This window comes from Physeter macrocephalus, chromosome 20 (assembly GCF_002837175.3).
Source record: "Physeter macrocephalus isolate SW-GA chromosome 20, ASM283717v5, whole genome shotgun sequence".
NCBI classification, from domain to species: Eukaryota; Metazoa; Chordata; class Mammalia; order Artiodactyla; family Physeteridae; genus Physeter; species Physeter macrocephalus.
Window position 1 is genome coordinate 59,038,142 of NC_041233.1, and position 14,147 is coordinate 59,052,288.

At 54.4% G+C, this 14,147-nt stretch overlaps 1 protein-coding gene across 15 annotated transcripts in view; it reads right to left on the bottom strand.

Moving 5' to 3' along the window:
* SH3PXD2A (SH3 and PX domains 2A) overlaps window positions 1–14,147 on the bottom strand; it is a 246,105-nt gene that overhangs the window by 2,931 nt on the left and 229,027 nt on the right. For 14 of the 15 annotated variants that reach the window (XM_028481821.2, XM_028481820.2, XM_028481822.2 and 11 more), the window contains 4 exons: window positions 11,619–11,956; window positions 10,448–10,497; window positions 7,672–7,791; window positions 1,803–5,536 (listed from right to left, as the gene is read on the bottom strand). In XM_028481821.2, the coding sequence (XP_028337622.1) occupies window positions 3,563–5,536; window positions 7,672–7,791; window positions 10,448–10,497; window positions 11,619–11,956 (2,482 nt within the window). In that variant the 3' untranslated portion in view covers window positions 1,803–3,562. The remainder of the gene's footprint in view (window positions 1–1,802; window positions 5,537–7,671; window positions 7,792–10,447; window positions 10,498–11,618; window positions 11,957–14,147) is intronic. The other variant, XM_028481823.2, reaches the window with a different exon arrangement.

Here is a 14,147-nt window from a genome sequence, read left to right on the forward strand (position 1 = left end):
ATATGCTGCTCTAACATCTGAAAGTGATTAAAACGATTCTATATAATGCCTTCGTCAAGATGGCGCATGGAGGAGGAAGAAAGAGGACCCTGTGGGGCTAGGCTGGGGGTGAACGGGGCTGAGGGCTGGCCAGAGGGCCCAGCCACAGCGGGGGCAGATGGCACACTTGCTGTTCAGGCTGCCCCCTCCAGCTCCCTCTTGCCACCCCCGGGTCCCTTGGCCTAGTGGGAAGAGCATGATGGGGCCAGGGAGCCCAGCCAGGCCCCTGTTACAAAGTGGGAGAGAGATGAAGACATCTTTTTCCCTTGTAATAAAAGAAAAAAGTCTTTAAACTGAAAGAAAAAGCACCAAATGATGCATCTTCGGGCATTATATAAACCTCAATAATGACCTCAGAAGGGCTCATTTTGATTAAAGTTGCAGTATACAGCAATACAACGTCATTTCACATTTTCAATCGCAACTAATGGAAAACTAGGTTTGGACACTGCTGAGATTTCTTTTTTTTTTTTTTTTTTTTTTTAAACCTTTTTTAAGTCCGATCTGGTTTTCCTCCAGATGGGTCAGAGCCACAGACCCCTCCCTCCTCTACCTGCTGCCAGAAGTACCCTCCAACATCACAAAGCAGCTCAGTAGCTCTAGGGAAAAGCCCTCTTGCCCTGGGCAGGGCTAGGAGTCCAGAGGCACAAGGCCTGGCATCCCCTGGCCATGTCTGAGAGGGACTGGCATGCACCCTTCTTGCTTCAAGTATTAATATTCTCTTTGGGTTTGCAGGGTTTGTGCTGTGCTGTGAGTAAGGGGGTGATGGTGAGGGGCAAGAGGCAAAGACGGGGCATGGCAATCCCTGTTCACTGCCCAAAGCTACATGCTGTCACCAGGTGGCAGCATTCTCTACTTTTCCTGGATGCCTGAGCAACCCCCAGCCATCCTTAGGGCTGGATGTCACATTGTAAACATGATGACCACACTATCAACTCTAGCGGGGGTGGGGAGGAGTGCAGGGGTGGATGCAATGGGGAGGTCTGCCGTTAACTAGCTATGTGATCTGGGGAAAGCTAATTCCTGTCTTTGGGCTGCAGTAACAGGAGGGTATGGGATGGAGTGACCCTGAAGGTCACTTATAATGACTCTATCATTTAAGGGCACTGGGGATTAAGGAGAGAGGGTCCTTGGGGCACTGGGAGAACATCTGCCTTGTGGGTGGTGGAGAGTCCCACAAGGCAGTGCAGTGAGGAAGGGCACGGAAAGGCAGGCTCTGGGGAGCACTGTGGTCCAGTCCGACTGAGATGCTCTGTGCTTGGCAGATGCGTCCTGCACTCCTTCCTGGCCTGGCTGGCGTGTTACTGATTGAACTGGCTCAGTGCAGACATTGAGGAGTGAGGCCGCTGGGGCCTTCCCCCTGGAAGATAGCTACGTGGAAGGTCCTTTAACCCGACAATCACTCTACTTTTAAATTTTATTTTAAATAATCATAAATTACTTTTTTTTCTTTTAATAAATATGTGCTGCTTAAAAATGAGAAAAGTATATACTGCATCTTTAAGTAATGCACTTTGCTCTCTGGGTTTCTTTCCATTCCACCGTATTAAAGTGCATTAATTAAAAAATAATGAACCACTTCTTTATCATTATTGTTCAAATAAGTCCAAATAATATTAATATGAAGACACTACAACACTACCATTAGTACTGCAATCTAGCAGATAACTCAACATCCTGCTCTATTTAATACTGTCCAGCAGAAGAAAATAATAACTAATTTTAATTTTAAACAAACAAAACAAAAAGAAGCAAAATCTCACCACGGCCCTTTCAACATAGAACGGGAGCAGTTTGCTAGAGCTGCCAGGCGTCAGTGTACGGCGAAGGAGGAGGGCAGGGCGGCTGGGGGCTGAGGGCACGAGGCGCGGGTCCCCCGCTGTTCTTCAGGCATCATACGCTGCCTGGGCGGGGAGTGTGGGCCGAGGGAAGGCCTTTCCTCCTTAGTCCAGGATCTGGCAGCTGAGTCGGGGGCTGTGAAGCCTGATCTGTCCACAACCAAAGGCACGTGTGGAAATCCACTCCCAGTGAAGAGCGAGTCCTTGGGGAAGCCAGTCTGGCCTCTGAAGTGTCGACTGAAAGACACCACCCAGAGTTGACAGGGACGTCATTCTCTCCCTTCTCTCTTCGCAGGGGCACTGCCCCTCGGAAAGACCAGGTTGGCTCCTGGCCCAGGGATCTTCGTCTCCTCGGGCACCTGCGGCATTGGTTGCAGGCCAGGGGGTGGCTGGTGGTGTCCACCCAGCAGGTTCCCCTTGGCCCAGGGTGAGGGCGATGGCTGCTTCTCCACAGCCTTCACATAAGGCTTCGGGCCCTGCCCAGGCAGGAGAACGTACGCTGCCCCTCTCCTGAACACCACTCTCCTCCCTGCTGAGGGTTCTGCCCTGCTGAGGTTGCACAAGAACCAGGAGAACAGCGTCTCTGCTTTGCCACGGCTGGGACCAGGGCTCCTCCAGCCTGAGATCCCTCTGGCAAGCACCGGTACTGTCCACACAGTGGAAACCAAATGAAGCGACTTTGGCTTGTGGAGGGAAGAATGCAAAACACAAACCAAACAACCTCCCCACAAGAGTACGATAGAAAGGCCATCCACTACCCATCCCGTCCCGTGAGGCTGACCGCCCTTGGGTCCCCAAACAACTCCTAAAATAAGACCAAAACCCAAGGCCTGACATAGAAGGCCCAAAGCAATACACCTCTCCCAAAACTTGCAAAGAACTGCCCACCCAGAAGTATCCAAAATAAAGTCTGTGCAGACTGTGAAAAGACCAACAGCTCTGCCTGCCCTCTCTGTAAACACGGGGGCTGGTGGTCCTCCACAGGGGTGCCCCAGGCAGGGCAGGCTCTCTTCTCAAGGCCAGCAGCAGTGACGGCTAAGAATGGTGGTCCTTGCTGGCAGCTGGGGAACTGCTTTTTCTTCAACTAACAAGACACAGTGGTCTGGCCCAGGGACAGCCTGAGCTCACAGGAGATGCCTCCAAGCCCCAGAGCCAGTGGTATCTCCTACCACACCCACCCATGGCAGGCGGCAGCGATTCCTGGGAAACCAGCATAACTCACAAACATAGATTAGGATGATACAAGGGCTACTTCCGGGGCTACTACAAGATGCCAGCAATGGAAACCAGGCTAGGCAGGGGCAGGGCACAGGAGGCCCGCACAGCCACACCTTTTCCAGATTTGCAGCCAAGGCACAAATTGGGGTTTCCTACACGGCCTGTCCCAAATGGTGCCGAGTCCATCAGCAAAGTCTCCAGGGTGCACATGTGAGGCTCAGCTTTCCTGCCTCCGGTCCCAGGCCCAGGACACCCCTGCCCCTTCCACTCCCTGCTCCATGTGGGCCCCCGCCGGACCCTACCTTCCAGCTGGGGGACAGCCTGGAGGGGAGTATCTTCGAGGTCCCACATTCTGCAGGTTTAACATTGCCCTCCCCACCCCCTCCCATTTTCCCCTTCCCTTTTGTCTTATCTCACAGCTCACCCCTACTGAGGCTGGAAGGACTTCGGCCCCCCACCACCCCTCATTAGTTCTTTTTCTCCAGGTAGTTGGAGGGCACCCAGCCTTTGAAGGGCTTCACCCCGTCCAGAATCTGGCAGTACCACCAGCCGTTGGGGTTCCTCTCCAGGACCTCCATGGACACGCCCTCCTGGAAGCCCGCCGTCTCCTCGTCCCCCTCGTAGTCTGCGATCGAGACGTACACGTCTTTGAGGTTGTTGTGGATGAACTGGGACTTCTCAATGGGCTTGGGGCGCACCGGGGACACCGGGATGCCATTGCGCTGAGTGGGCAGCAGAGGAGGGTCCGAGCCCTGGCTGGCGGCCCGTTCGACCAGGCGGCCCTTGGCTTCTGCGGCTGCCGAGCGGGCAGCGCTGAAGGAGGAGTTCCGGCGGACGCCTCGGAGGCCGTCGGTGGCCGTCAGCGACTCATTCCTCCTCAGGGCACAGGACAGGTTGCTGTCCTTGGGCGGTGGGGACACGAACACCGACTGGGGCCTCACGGCCACCTGCCGCACGCCATTCCTCATCTTCACCGCCCCGGCACCCGAGGTCTTGACGAAGCCCCCGGGAGGCTTGGAGGGGATGGGCGGCGTGGCCCTCTTGCTCTGGTTGACAGTGTTCAGCGCTTGGACCCGCTTCTCGATCTTTTCCAGGCTGTCTGACTTGCCCTCGTTCTGCCTGCTCTTGGTGGCCACTGTGTCCAGCTCTTTGCCAGGGGGGTCGAATTGCTCGTTCTCACAGAGCACCAAATAGTGGGAGGGGGCCCAGCCCTCCAGCTCCCCAAACCTCACGTACCACCAGCCACTTTCCAGCTTCTCAAGCACCTGCACCTCCACGCCTGCCGGGAAGCTGATCTCCGAGTCCTGGACCTTTTGGTAGGCACTACATGTCGTGTAGGAGGTGGCCTGCCCTTCCCACCCCTTCTTGGTGGGACACGGGGGTGTGGCAGCAGGGAGGGTGATGAGGTCGGCCGAGCCTCTCCTGGACCCCTCACTGGGACCCTCGAAGGCCATCTGGGGGGGTAGCTCCGAATCCTCGCTCTTGGAGCCCTTGAGGCCACCGCGGAGCTGGCCAGTGGGCCTCAGCTGGCGCCGTAAAGTGCTGATGTCCATCTTCTCTTGACTCTGGGACTCTGTGCGGTTCAGGAACGGCTTGGGCCGAACTGATGGCTTGGCCCGGGCACAGGAGGTCAGCCCAGTCTTCAGGTCAGCATCCTTCCTCGCTCCGACCTTGGGAGTGCCGCGGATGCCTGCGTCCGAGGCAGAACGGGGCTTCAGGTCCCCACTGTTCTTGGACAAGGATGAGGAGGAAGAGGAGGAAGAGGAAGAGCAGGTGGTATTGATGGTGATGGACGAGGAAAAGGAGGCCGAGGAGTGGTTCTTCCCCAATTCCGCCTGGGCGTTCTTCTCTGCCTTGAGCTTCAAGAGCGACGACGATTTGGGGGAGCCCGATTTGGGGGAATTTTTCCTGGCAAGGGACAGCGGGGAGCCGCCTGGGGAGTCACTGTCCCGGGAGGAGCGCCTGGCCGACAGGGCATCCTCTGCACATGCCCGGAAGCCCTCGTTCTCATAGATGGTCTCCTCCTCCAGGGCCACGTCCTCTGCAGATCCGCCCACCTTGAAGCGGGCGCGCTGCAGTGAGAAGGCGGGCGAGGGCCTGCGGGTCTGGCCGGGCCGCCTGTCCCCCGAGCCGCCGTCCTCTGCGGGCTCCTCACTCAGCTCTGGCTCCGAGTCGAAGCCAAAGGCAGGGATGTCATACTCGGGCTCCTCGTACCTGAGCCTCAGCGGGGAGTCCTGGCTCTCACCAGCGCCCGCCAGACCCTCCTCGGCCTCCTTGGGCTTGCTGGGTGGTGCCGGTGGGGGCACCTTGGGCCGCGTCAGAGTGCTCGTGCGGCGGCTCAGGTTGGGCTTCTTGCGCTTATCGATGTACGACGCGGGGGCCCAGCCCTCCTTCTCACCGATCTGCACGTACCACCAGCCACCCGAGTTCTTGTCGATGACCTGGGGGAAGGGGCAGACAGGCCAGTGAGCTGGGAGGATCGCTGGGGCCCTACCATGTGCCAGGGTGGGAGCTTCACCCTTTGGCTCTAGGAGACATTATCTCCATTTCCCAGATGAGTGAACTGAGCCACTGAGTAAGTGGCCCAGGACCCAACGTAGGAAGTTATGGGCCGGCATGCAAACCCAGGTCTCTATCATCTCCTGGATGGCGGGGCTCCCACTCTCCAAGGCCCCCTCTCCTGCTCTTCCAAGTCTCCTCCAACACCCTGGTCGAGCTGGCCTCCTCTCCAGACCCTCACTTCTCCTCCCGTTGAGCTACTACACTTGGAAGATGCACTGTTCCCAGTCCCTACAAAACCCCACTCACCACGGACCCATACGTACAAAAGACTGCCATTCCACCACTTCCATCCTCTCACCCCCATACTGCTAGGCCCTCCCTCGGTGACCCTGGAAAGGGTCTCTCAGGGCAGAAGAGAATAGGAGGGTGTAGGTGAGTGGAACCTGGAGGTAAGGCTGAGGCCGGACCTCCCTGGTTTCCCCATTGCTCATGGTCGTTTCACTACATGTGGAATCCCACTGAAATCCTACCAGCCGAGGAGATTTCTTTGAGTCGAATGGCTTCCTGGGGGAAGGCTAGGGCCTCTCAGTCATTTCCCTGTTAGTATAAACTCGTTCAAGGAGCTTCTTTCTTAACTGCTATTTGAGACTGGAGAGAGCCCAGGAGTGTGGTTGCTGGCTGTACTGAGGTCCGTTTGGATCGGGGAATACAAATGGAAGAGGCAGTTGTCCTTCCATGTGCGCAGGTTCTGCGTCCCTGGATATGGAGGGCCAACTGCACTACGATTTTATATAAGGGCCTTGAGCATCCCAGGGTTTGGGTGTCCATTGGGGGTCATGGAACCAATCCCCCACTGATCCCGAGGAACAACTGTAATTTTGAATTGTGGAACACTGCTGGAGGAAGAGGTCCCAGGGAGGGGAAGGGAAGCTTGAAAGCACCGGCACTGGGGGAAGAGGGGCAAGGAAGGAAGGGGGGATAGAGACCACCAAAGGCAAGGTCTGCCGGAGGCCAGCCCTCTGCAGCCCCCGCCCTGCCTTGGGTGCTGTATTCCACCCTTCACTTTGCCCACTCCATACTCAAAATGCACACGTGGGTAGATCCTAAGTATGTCAGTTCTCTTATATTACGAGCTTCATAGGCTCTTCTGGAAGCACAAGCACCACCGAGAGAATGATTTATCTGAGAAATTTAGTTCTAAGTTCCAGGCATGTGGTTTAAAACATTCACATTGGGGATATCACCTCTTCAATGGGCAGAGACTGCCCAATTACTCTTCTGATGGTTTTACAGGTATTAATTGGACTTAACTCCATTACTACACAGAGCCACTCAAGAGAAAGATCTGAGTCACAGATCTTCTCTGGCCCCTGGAGTGCCATGTTCAGCGCTGGCCACAAAGCGGGGTTTCATAAATGCTAGGAGACTGGCTGGGAGGGAGCAGGAGAGGGTCTACTACCCATTTGCAGAGAGAAATCATCAAAACCTGGGGGAGAAGTGACTGCATCAAATGTCAGAGGTGCCTGTGGTGTGGACATGGCCAGAACTGGGGTCCTCAGTGCCTTACTCCGGCTGCCTGGACTACATTCTCCCAACAGCAGCACTTCCTAATATGGGTCTTGTGGAACCCTGGCCCCCAGGAGCTCCTGGGAGAGGAATCTGGGTGATACTGCCTATTCCAGTCCCCTCTTAGAGACACACAGTGACACCCCCATATCTAGGCTCTGAGAAGTTCTGCAATTAAAACAACAAAGCTGGTTGGGTTTTGTTTAACTCACTGTCCTCCAAACTCATTCAACCCCAGAGGCCCTTTGTTTCAAGTGCCCCCATCACAAGCTCCTATAATACGCTTTGGGAAACGCTGCTGTGACGGGAGCTGGGTGGAGACATGAGCCATGGGTTCTAGTCCTGGCTGTGGCACTTACTGGCTTTAGGCAAATTCTAATCCCTGTGGGTCCTGTTTCTGCACCTTTCCTGCCCGCCCCTCAGGAGTGTCGCAAGACATAAATGGGAAACATGGGAGGTATTTGACCATCATGAATTATAACGCTTAGCCCCATGGCCCAAGGCTCACCTCTGCCTTCTGTCCGCCTCGAAAACTGATCCCATCAGAAATGCACGACTGGAATTCGGCAATGGTGTAGTACTCCACCTCAACAGAAGGGGGCTCCGGCGGCTTAGGCAGCTGGAACCCCTGAGGCAGAGAAGGACTCAAGTCAGCAAGACCCACCTGATCAGAGCCTAACTGAGGTGAGTGTGGCGGTTACACCAGGTGGAGAGCAGCTGACTTGAGGATGTATCAATCACCTGAGTCTCAGGGTGTCTCACCAAGAGACCACTCTCCTGACCAGGCTCTCTAAGAATACCTAGGATTCGCTTGAGACTTGTCTGAGCTATGAAAATGATCATCGAAGTAAATTTCCACCCTTACATCTTTGGAATCCAGTTTTCAGAAGGCTCAACAGCTAGGTCCCAAAACGAAAGTTGAAAAGCAGAGAGATTGTTGTAACAAAGCCCGTGCACACTGCCCCCTGGGAGAGGAGAGCCATGTCCTTGAGTCTCAGGTGAAGGGCCACCGGGGTGACACCTGACTGCAGAGGTGGGGTGGGTGTAAGGGGGTGTGGGGTTGGTCAGAAAACCCCTTGGTCTGTCATCATGATGATGCCAAATGGTTAGGCAAGCATGGAATAAACTCAGGATCCTTTGCTCTGGGGTTGGGTAGAACACGCTGGGCAGCCTAAATGCTTCCTAGATGCTGGCACGTCGATAACTAAGCCTGACATGCAAGGAAATGTAGAATATGGCCACAGCCCATGACTTGTGAGCCTCATTCATTCGCTTGACAAATGTTTGCTGTGTGTCTACTGGGTGCCAGACTCTGGTCCAAGGCACCAGGCATCCAAGAGTGAACCAAAGGGACAGGACAACCCCCTTGCCCTCGTGGAGAGGACATTCCAGCTTCAGCCAGTCTCTACTCCAGCCAACATGGCCTTGGCGCCTCCCCATCACTCCCAGTATAGCCTGGTATCAAACAAAGGAGTTAAAATAAAATAATCTTATAAAAAAGGTACACGTGTTTGGGAGGTTAGAGGCGGGAAGCAGCTACAGTGTAGCAGGAAGACTTCAAAAGATCTCTGCCTGCAGGTGGACGCATGTGGGCTCCAATCCCAGCTCAGCAATTCACCAGTTGCGTGGCCCTGGGCAAGGCCCTTGCTCTCTCTGAGCCTCAGTTTCCTCATCTGTAAAATGGAACTAATAACAGGGTCACGAGGTAATGAACATAACTTCTGGTCCAGCCAACGGCACAGGAAAAGCTCTATAAACATAAGCTGAAGCCGAACGCTCTTCCTGAAACGCCATCCTATTCCTCTTAACCTGCCTCATCCTTCAAGGCTCAGCATGTTCTGATGCTGCCAGTCACAGCTGAGCTGCCTCAGGTCAGAGTGAGTGAAGGGTGCGGGGGGAGACTGGTTTTGAGGGACCAGGTCAACTTTCCCTGCCCTGGTGGCTGGCTCTGCAGCCGTGCATGTGCACAGATGTGGCCCAGGTCCCAGCCCTGCCTGGATCCCCACAGACAGGTGGGAGTCGGACAGACCTAGCTGGAAAGAGCAGCTCTGTCCTAGCAAGCCCTGCTTTTGGCAGGTGTGGAAAGAATTACCCCATTCTTGCCAAAATCAAGTCTGCCTGAAAATAATCAGCTGGGGCTGAGAGAGATGGGGGGAGGGGAGAACTCGTTCAGTTGTGTAAAATGGGAGGGGAAACAAGATAGAAACTCCACTGGGGCTGATGGCCATGGCCAGGACGGTCCCATCTCCAGGGGCCAAATCTTCAAAAATCCTGTTTATGGAAGGCCAACTCTTCCAGTGACTGCTGCTGTCCGCCCCCCTGGGGCGGATGTCACTGACCACAGTAAATCTTGCTGCTAAGCCCAGATGTGACTTCAGAATCCTTGTCCACACATAGTGCACAGGGAGCTGACAGACGAAGTGGAAAGTCGATGGCCAGCCCTCTGCCTACACCATCTCATCCCGTCCTTACAACAGCCCTAGGAGATGGCTGGCTCTGTCCCCCTCTTATAAATAAGGAAACTGAGGCTTGTGGAGGGTAAGCAACCTGGCCAGGGGCTTGCTGTTTCTCAGTGTCAGAAACGGAGTATGAATCCATGCCTGGCAGGCCTGAAGCCCCATTCTTTCCACGGCATCCCACTGACCCAGATGACAGTTCTTGGTTCTAGGGCTCTCGGTCTGCCACCTCTCACCCAAAGCCCCAGCACCCTGAGGGCACATCCACCTCCGTGGCGGTCTGGATGCCAGGAAACCCCACCTACAGGCGCCACAGACCCCAGCAGCATTGAGCCTCTTTGAGCTTCAGCATAAACCAGTCCCTGCCATTTACCACCCTCCTCCCCAGAGAGAATGCTCACTGGTCTGCCCTGTGCCCTCCCAGGTTCTGGCATCCACCGGGCACTCCTGGGCAAGGAAGGCAAAGCTGAAAGTCTTCCAGGCTCACATGGACAGCAGCCCTATTTCCCGCCCCTGGCAATGCCCTGGCTGGACACTCTCGCCAGCCAGTCTAAATGTTTATGTCTGCCAGTGCCGTGGCTGGGCTGGATTTATTTAGCTTTGGAGTGCAGTGTGTTTTCGATTAAAAACTGTCCAGCTAGGCCCCAGGAAGGCTGGGTTCCCCAGGCTTCCCTCCTGCCTCCAGCCCCACAAAGCTGGAAGCTCCTGCATGGCCCTGGGGAAGCTCTGGACCAACAGACTCTGCACTGAGACAGCCAGTTACTGGGAGCTGCTACAGTGCACCCAGAAAAGGGAATGAGAAAGAGAGAAGAAACTGAGCACACATACCAAGCTGGACTCTCTGCGAGGTGGAGGCCTTGACCTGAGGTTCGGGGAGCCTAGGAGAAAAACAAGGCTTCAGAAATCACAGCCAGACACAGTGCCTTCCCTGCCTCCCTTGGGTGTGACCTCCTGATGCTAGGAAGTTCCTGCTCTTCTCCCGCATTTACGAGGGACTCATGCTCTTGGTCACCACAGGCACGATAGCTGAGCTTCTTCAGTGGAAGTGAGAGATCTTTAAGCTTCCTTAGCTGTGTTTCAAGGGGATCCATGAACCCCCTAAAATGATATGCACATTTCAAAATGTACAGACATAGGGGCTTTTTTCAGGGGAAAGGGTAGATAGCTTTATCAGATTTCCAAATTTAGGAGAAGAGACCATGTCTATTTTTTGCTCACTACCAAATCCTTGGAAGCTAGCACAGTCCTAGGCAAGAGGAAGTACCCCCAAAACAGCTCCCGACTGACTGCTCAGAAGGTTTCAGGCATAAAGCTAATGTAACCAAGTTCAGAACTAAACTAAAAAACAGCTTTCCTCCAGATTTTAAGAATGGCTGGACACAAACAGAAGCTGGTCTCATAATACAGAACAGTTTAACCCTCAACCACAGGCATCCTTGCCCCAGAGATGCTAGAGATTTGGAGGGGCCAGCAGCTGGGTTTCTCCTGTATGAAAGGAGAAGATTCCAGAAGAATGCTGCTTAAAAGTGCTTGTGGAGGGAGGTACAGTCACCCTTCCGAGTGTCTTAGATTTCCGGTAACTGGAGGAAGACAATAGCGAAGAAGGGGTAAGGCTCAGCAAGATGATCTTCTATCGGCTGTCACTCACAGAGCAGCCTGGCATCGAGGGACCCATTTCACAGCCCAGGTGACTTATCTGCAGAGTGACCATTCATGGCTCCCCACTAGAGGAGGAGGGGATGCTACCAGCTTATATATGCATGCAATTTATCTTCGGTGGAGGAGTTGGAAGGAATTGCCTTGTCCAAGCTTGTGATTAGCATAAGACAAGCTGGCAAAGTGAGCCTGGGGTCAGGGGTCAGCCTACATCTCAGGAAGAGAATAATATGGGGATCATGCACACACACCGCCCCCCGCCTCCCTTAGGCTTTCCTTGCGCCTCACGCCCTTTCTCTAAAGAGCTGTGCGGCAAGGACCCGGGGATCAGCGAGGCTCTTACTGATCTGGGCCCTCTGAGGGGCAATCCTGGCCACGGCTGGGGAGCCCTGGGCCAGCTTGGAGACGGTCCTCTCGGGGACACCCAGGGCGCTGCCGTTGGAAGCATTGCAGAGGATGGGCAGGCTGATCTCCTTCTTGGTGATGGGGGCCTCTGGGCCCTCGCCTTCAGCTGGGGTGGTCTCCTTGTCCCCGGACGCCTTTTTGTTCAGCAGGTTGCTGATCTCCATGATGTTCCCGATGATCTCCACCGGGCCTGCCAGATTCTTCTTCCGCGCTGGCAGGTCATCCTTGGCTTTCTTCAGGTAGGATGCTGGTGCCCAGCCCTCTTTGCCCAGGTATCTGCAGGGAGGAGTGGGACATGGCATCATGAGAGCGCCCTGTCCGGGCCCCAGGCTCCATCGGGCCTTGCCCAGCTGAGCTTTCTCTGCTGCGCTCGGTAAGACACTTGGCAAAGCCACTACTCTAGAGAGAACTGGAACGAGGGCCAATGGAAAGACATCGGGAACACCACTTCTTCCTCTCTGTCTCCTAGTTCTTTGCCTGATCCCTCTTGGTGTGGGCTCTCATTGTTTGCAACGCCAGGCAAACATGGGACATTGAGATGAGAAGATTCCTCAGATTTGGGGTTGCCTAAAAGGTAGACTTTAGGGCTTCCCTGGTGGCGCAGCGGTTGCGCGTCCGCCTGCCGATGCAGGGGAACCGGGTTCGCGCCCCGGTCTGGGAGGATCCCACATGCCGCGGAGCGGCACCGGGTTCGCGCCCCGGTCCGGGAGGATCCCACATGCGGCGGAGCGGCTGGGCCCGTGAGCCATGGCTGCTGAGCCTGCGCGTCCGGAGCCTGTCCTCCGCAACGGGAGAGGCCACAGCAGAGGGAGGCCCGCATACCACAAAAAAAAAAAAAAAGGTAGACTTTGCAATGGCCTACTACCTCACCACAGCAGAGGGCAATTCTAGAAATAAGAAATGAGAGGGTGTATAGAGTTAAATGCCCAGTCAGAAAGGGAAGTATGATCAGAGAGGTGAAGAGGCAGCATAGGTGAGAGTTAGGAAACCCGAGTTCTGGCCTATGGTACTTCGGACAAGTCCCTACCCTAGAGCTCAATTTTTTCTCCTCTGCAAAATGCTGGGATAGAGTAGCTGCAAACATTTATCCAGAAGGATAGACATATTGAGACCAACTAGGAAGACGTGTATAAAGAGTGAGTGACCAAGTGGGAAAAGTATCGGCACCACTGCAGGAGGAGCAAACGGATCAAGTTCACAGAACAAGTCCACAGACAGACCAACACTAAAGGTGACGCTTCAAAGTAGTGGGGTAAGGGTGGATTATTCCATGAGTGATTTGGGGATGACTGATGATCCAGTTAGGAAAAACAAGTGAGACTCTGGCCTTACAACCGTACAGCAAACTTAAAAATGCAAGTGGTGAATATTTGCTTAATCTTGGGGGCTGAGAAAATCTTTCTGAGTGGAACTCCAAAAGCAGAAACCATAAATGAAAAGACTAAATAAAGCACATGACTGGATAAAATTAAAGCCTTTGGTATGGCAAAACAAAACCAAAATGAAACAAAACAAAACAAAACCAAAAACCCATAAACAGAGCAAAAGGCCAATGACAGGGCCGACTTAATTTTAGGGGATTTGCTGACTTCTGAAAACAAGTTTTTCCCTTTTTCCCTCATGGTGTTGAGCTTCTACCCAAACGCACTGAGAACTTACTTCCTGGTCCAGCAATTCCTGGCCAATGCCCTGCAGTCTGGGGTGCAATGTCCCCGCCTGCTCCCTGGGACACATCTGGCTCTCTGGAATGGCTCCTTCATGCCAGATGTCTGATAATCCCCGGCCCCCCTGCCTCCCTGATCTGACCTTGTTCTTGGGGGCTCATTAGGTAGGAGGAAAGGAAATGTGAAAGTTCAAGTTTCTAATGTGTTTGAGCTTTGCTGGAAAGTTCAGGTAGGAGGTGGCTTCTTATGTTCACGTCACGTGAATGTGCAGGCAGGCTGACCCAAGCTCAGCCGTCTATCCCCGTTTTGGGGCTTGGAAGGCAGACATCAGTGAACAAATGGATGGAAGTCAGGGAGCTGGCAGGCAGAAGCACAGAATTTCAGGGGTGGATGGAAGCAACTAGTAAAGATACCTAATCTTACATATACCAACAACCAAGGCTCAGAAAAGCAAAGCAAGTAGCAGAGGGTCACACAGCTAGCTTTTGGCAGCATCTGGCCCAGAACTTGGTGCCCTTCATCTTGGAAGAAAGATGATGAACCTGCCAGCCACTGGGAGCACCTGTGCGGAGATGGGGAACGAGGTCTCCTGGGAGGGATGGTCAGGACTGCTCACTGTCCTGAGGGCTCCCATTCTAAACCTTGATGTGTTGGGCTTCCCTGGTGGCGCAGTGGCTGAGAGTCCGCCTGCCGATGCAGGGGACGCGGGTTCGTGCCCCGGTCCGGGAAGATCCCACATGCCGCGGAGCGGCTGGGCCCGTGAGCCATGGCCGCTGAGCCTGCGCGTCCGGAGCCTGTGCTCC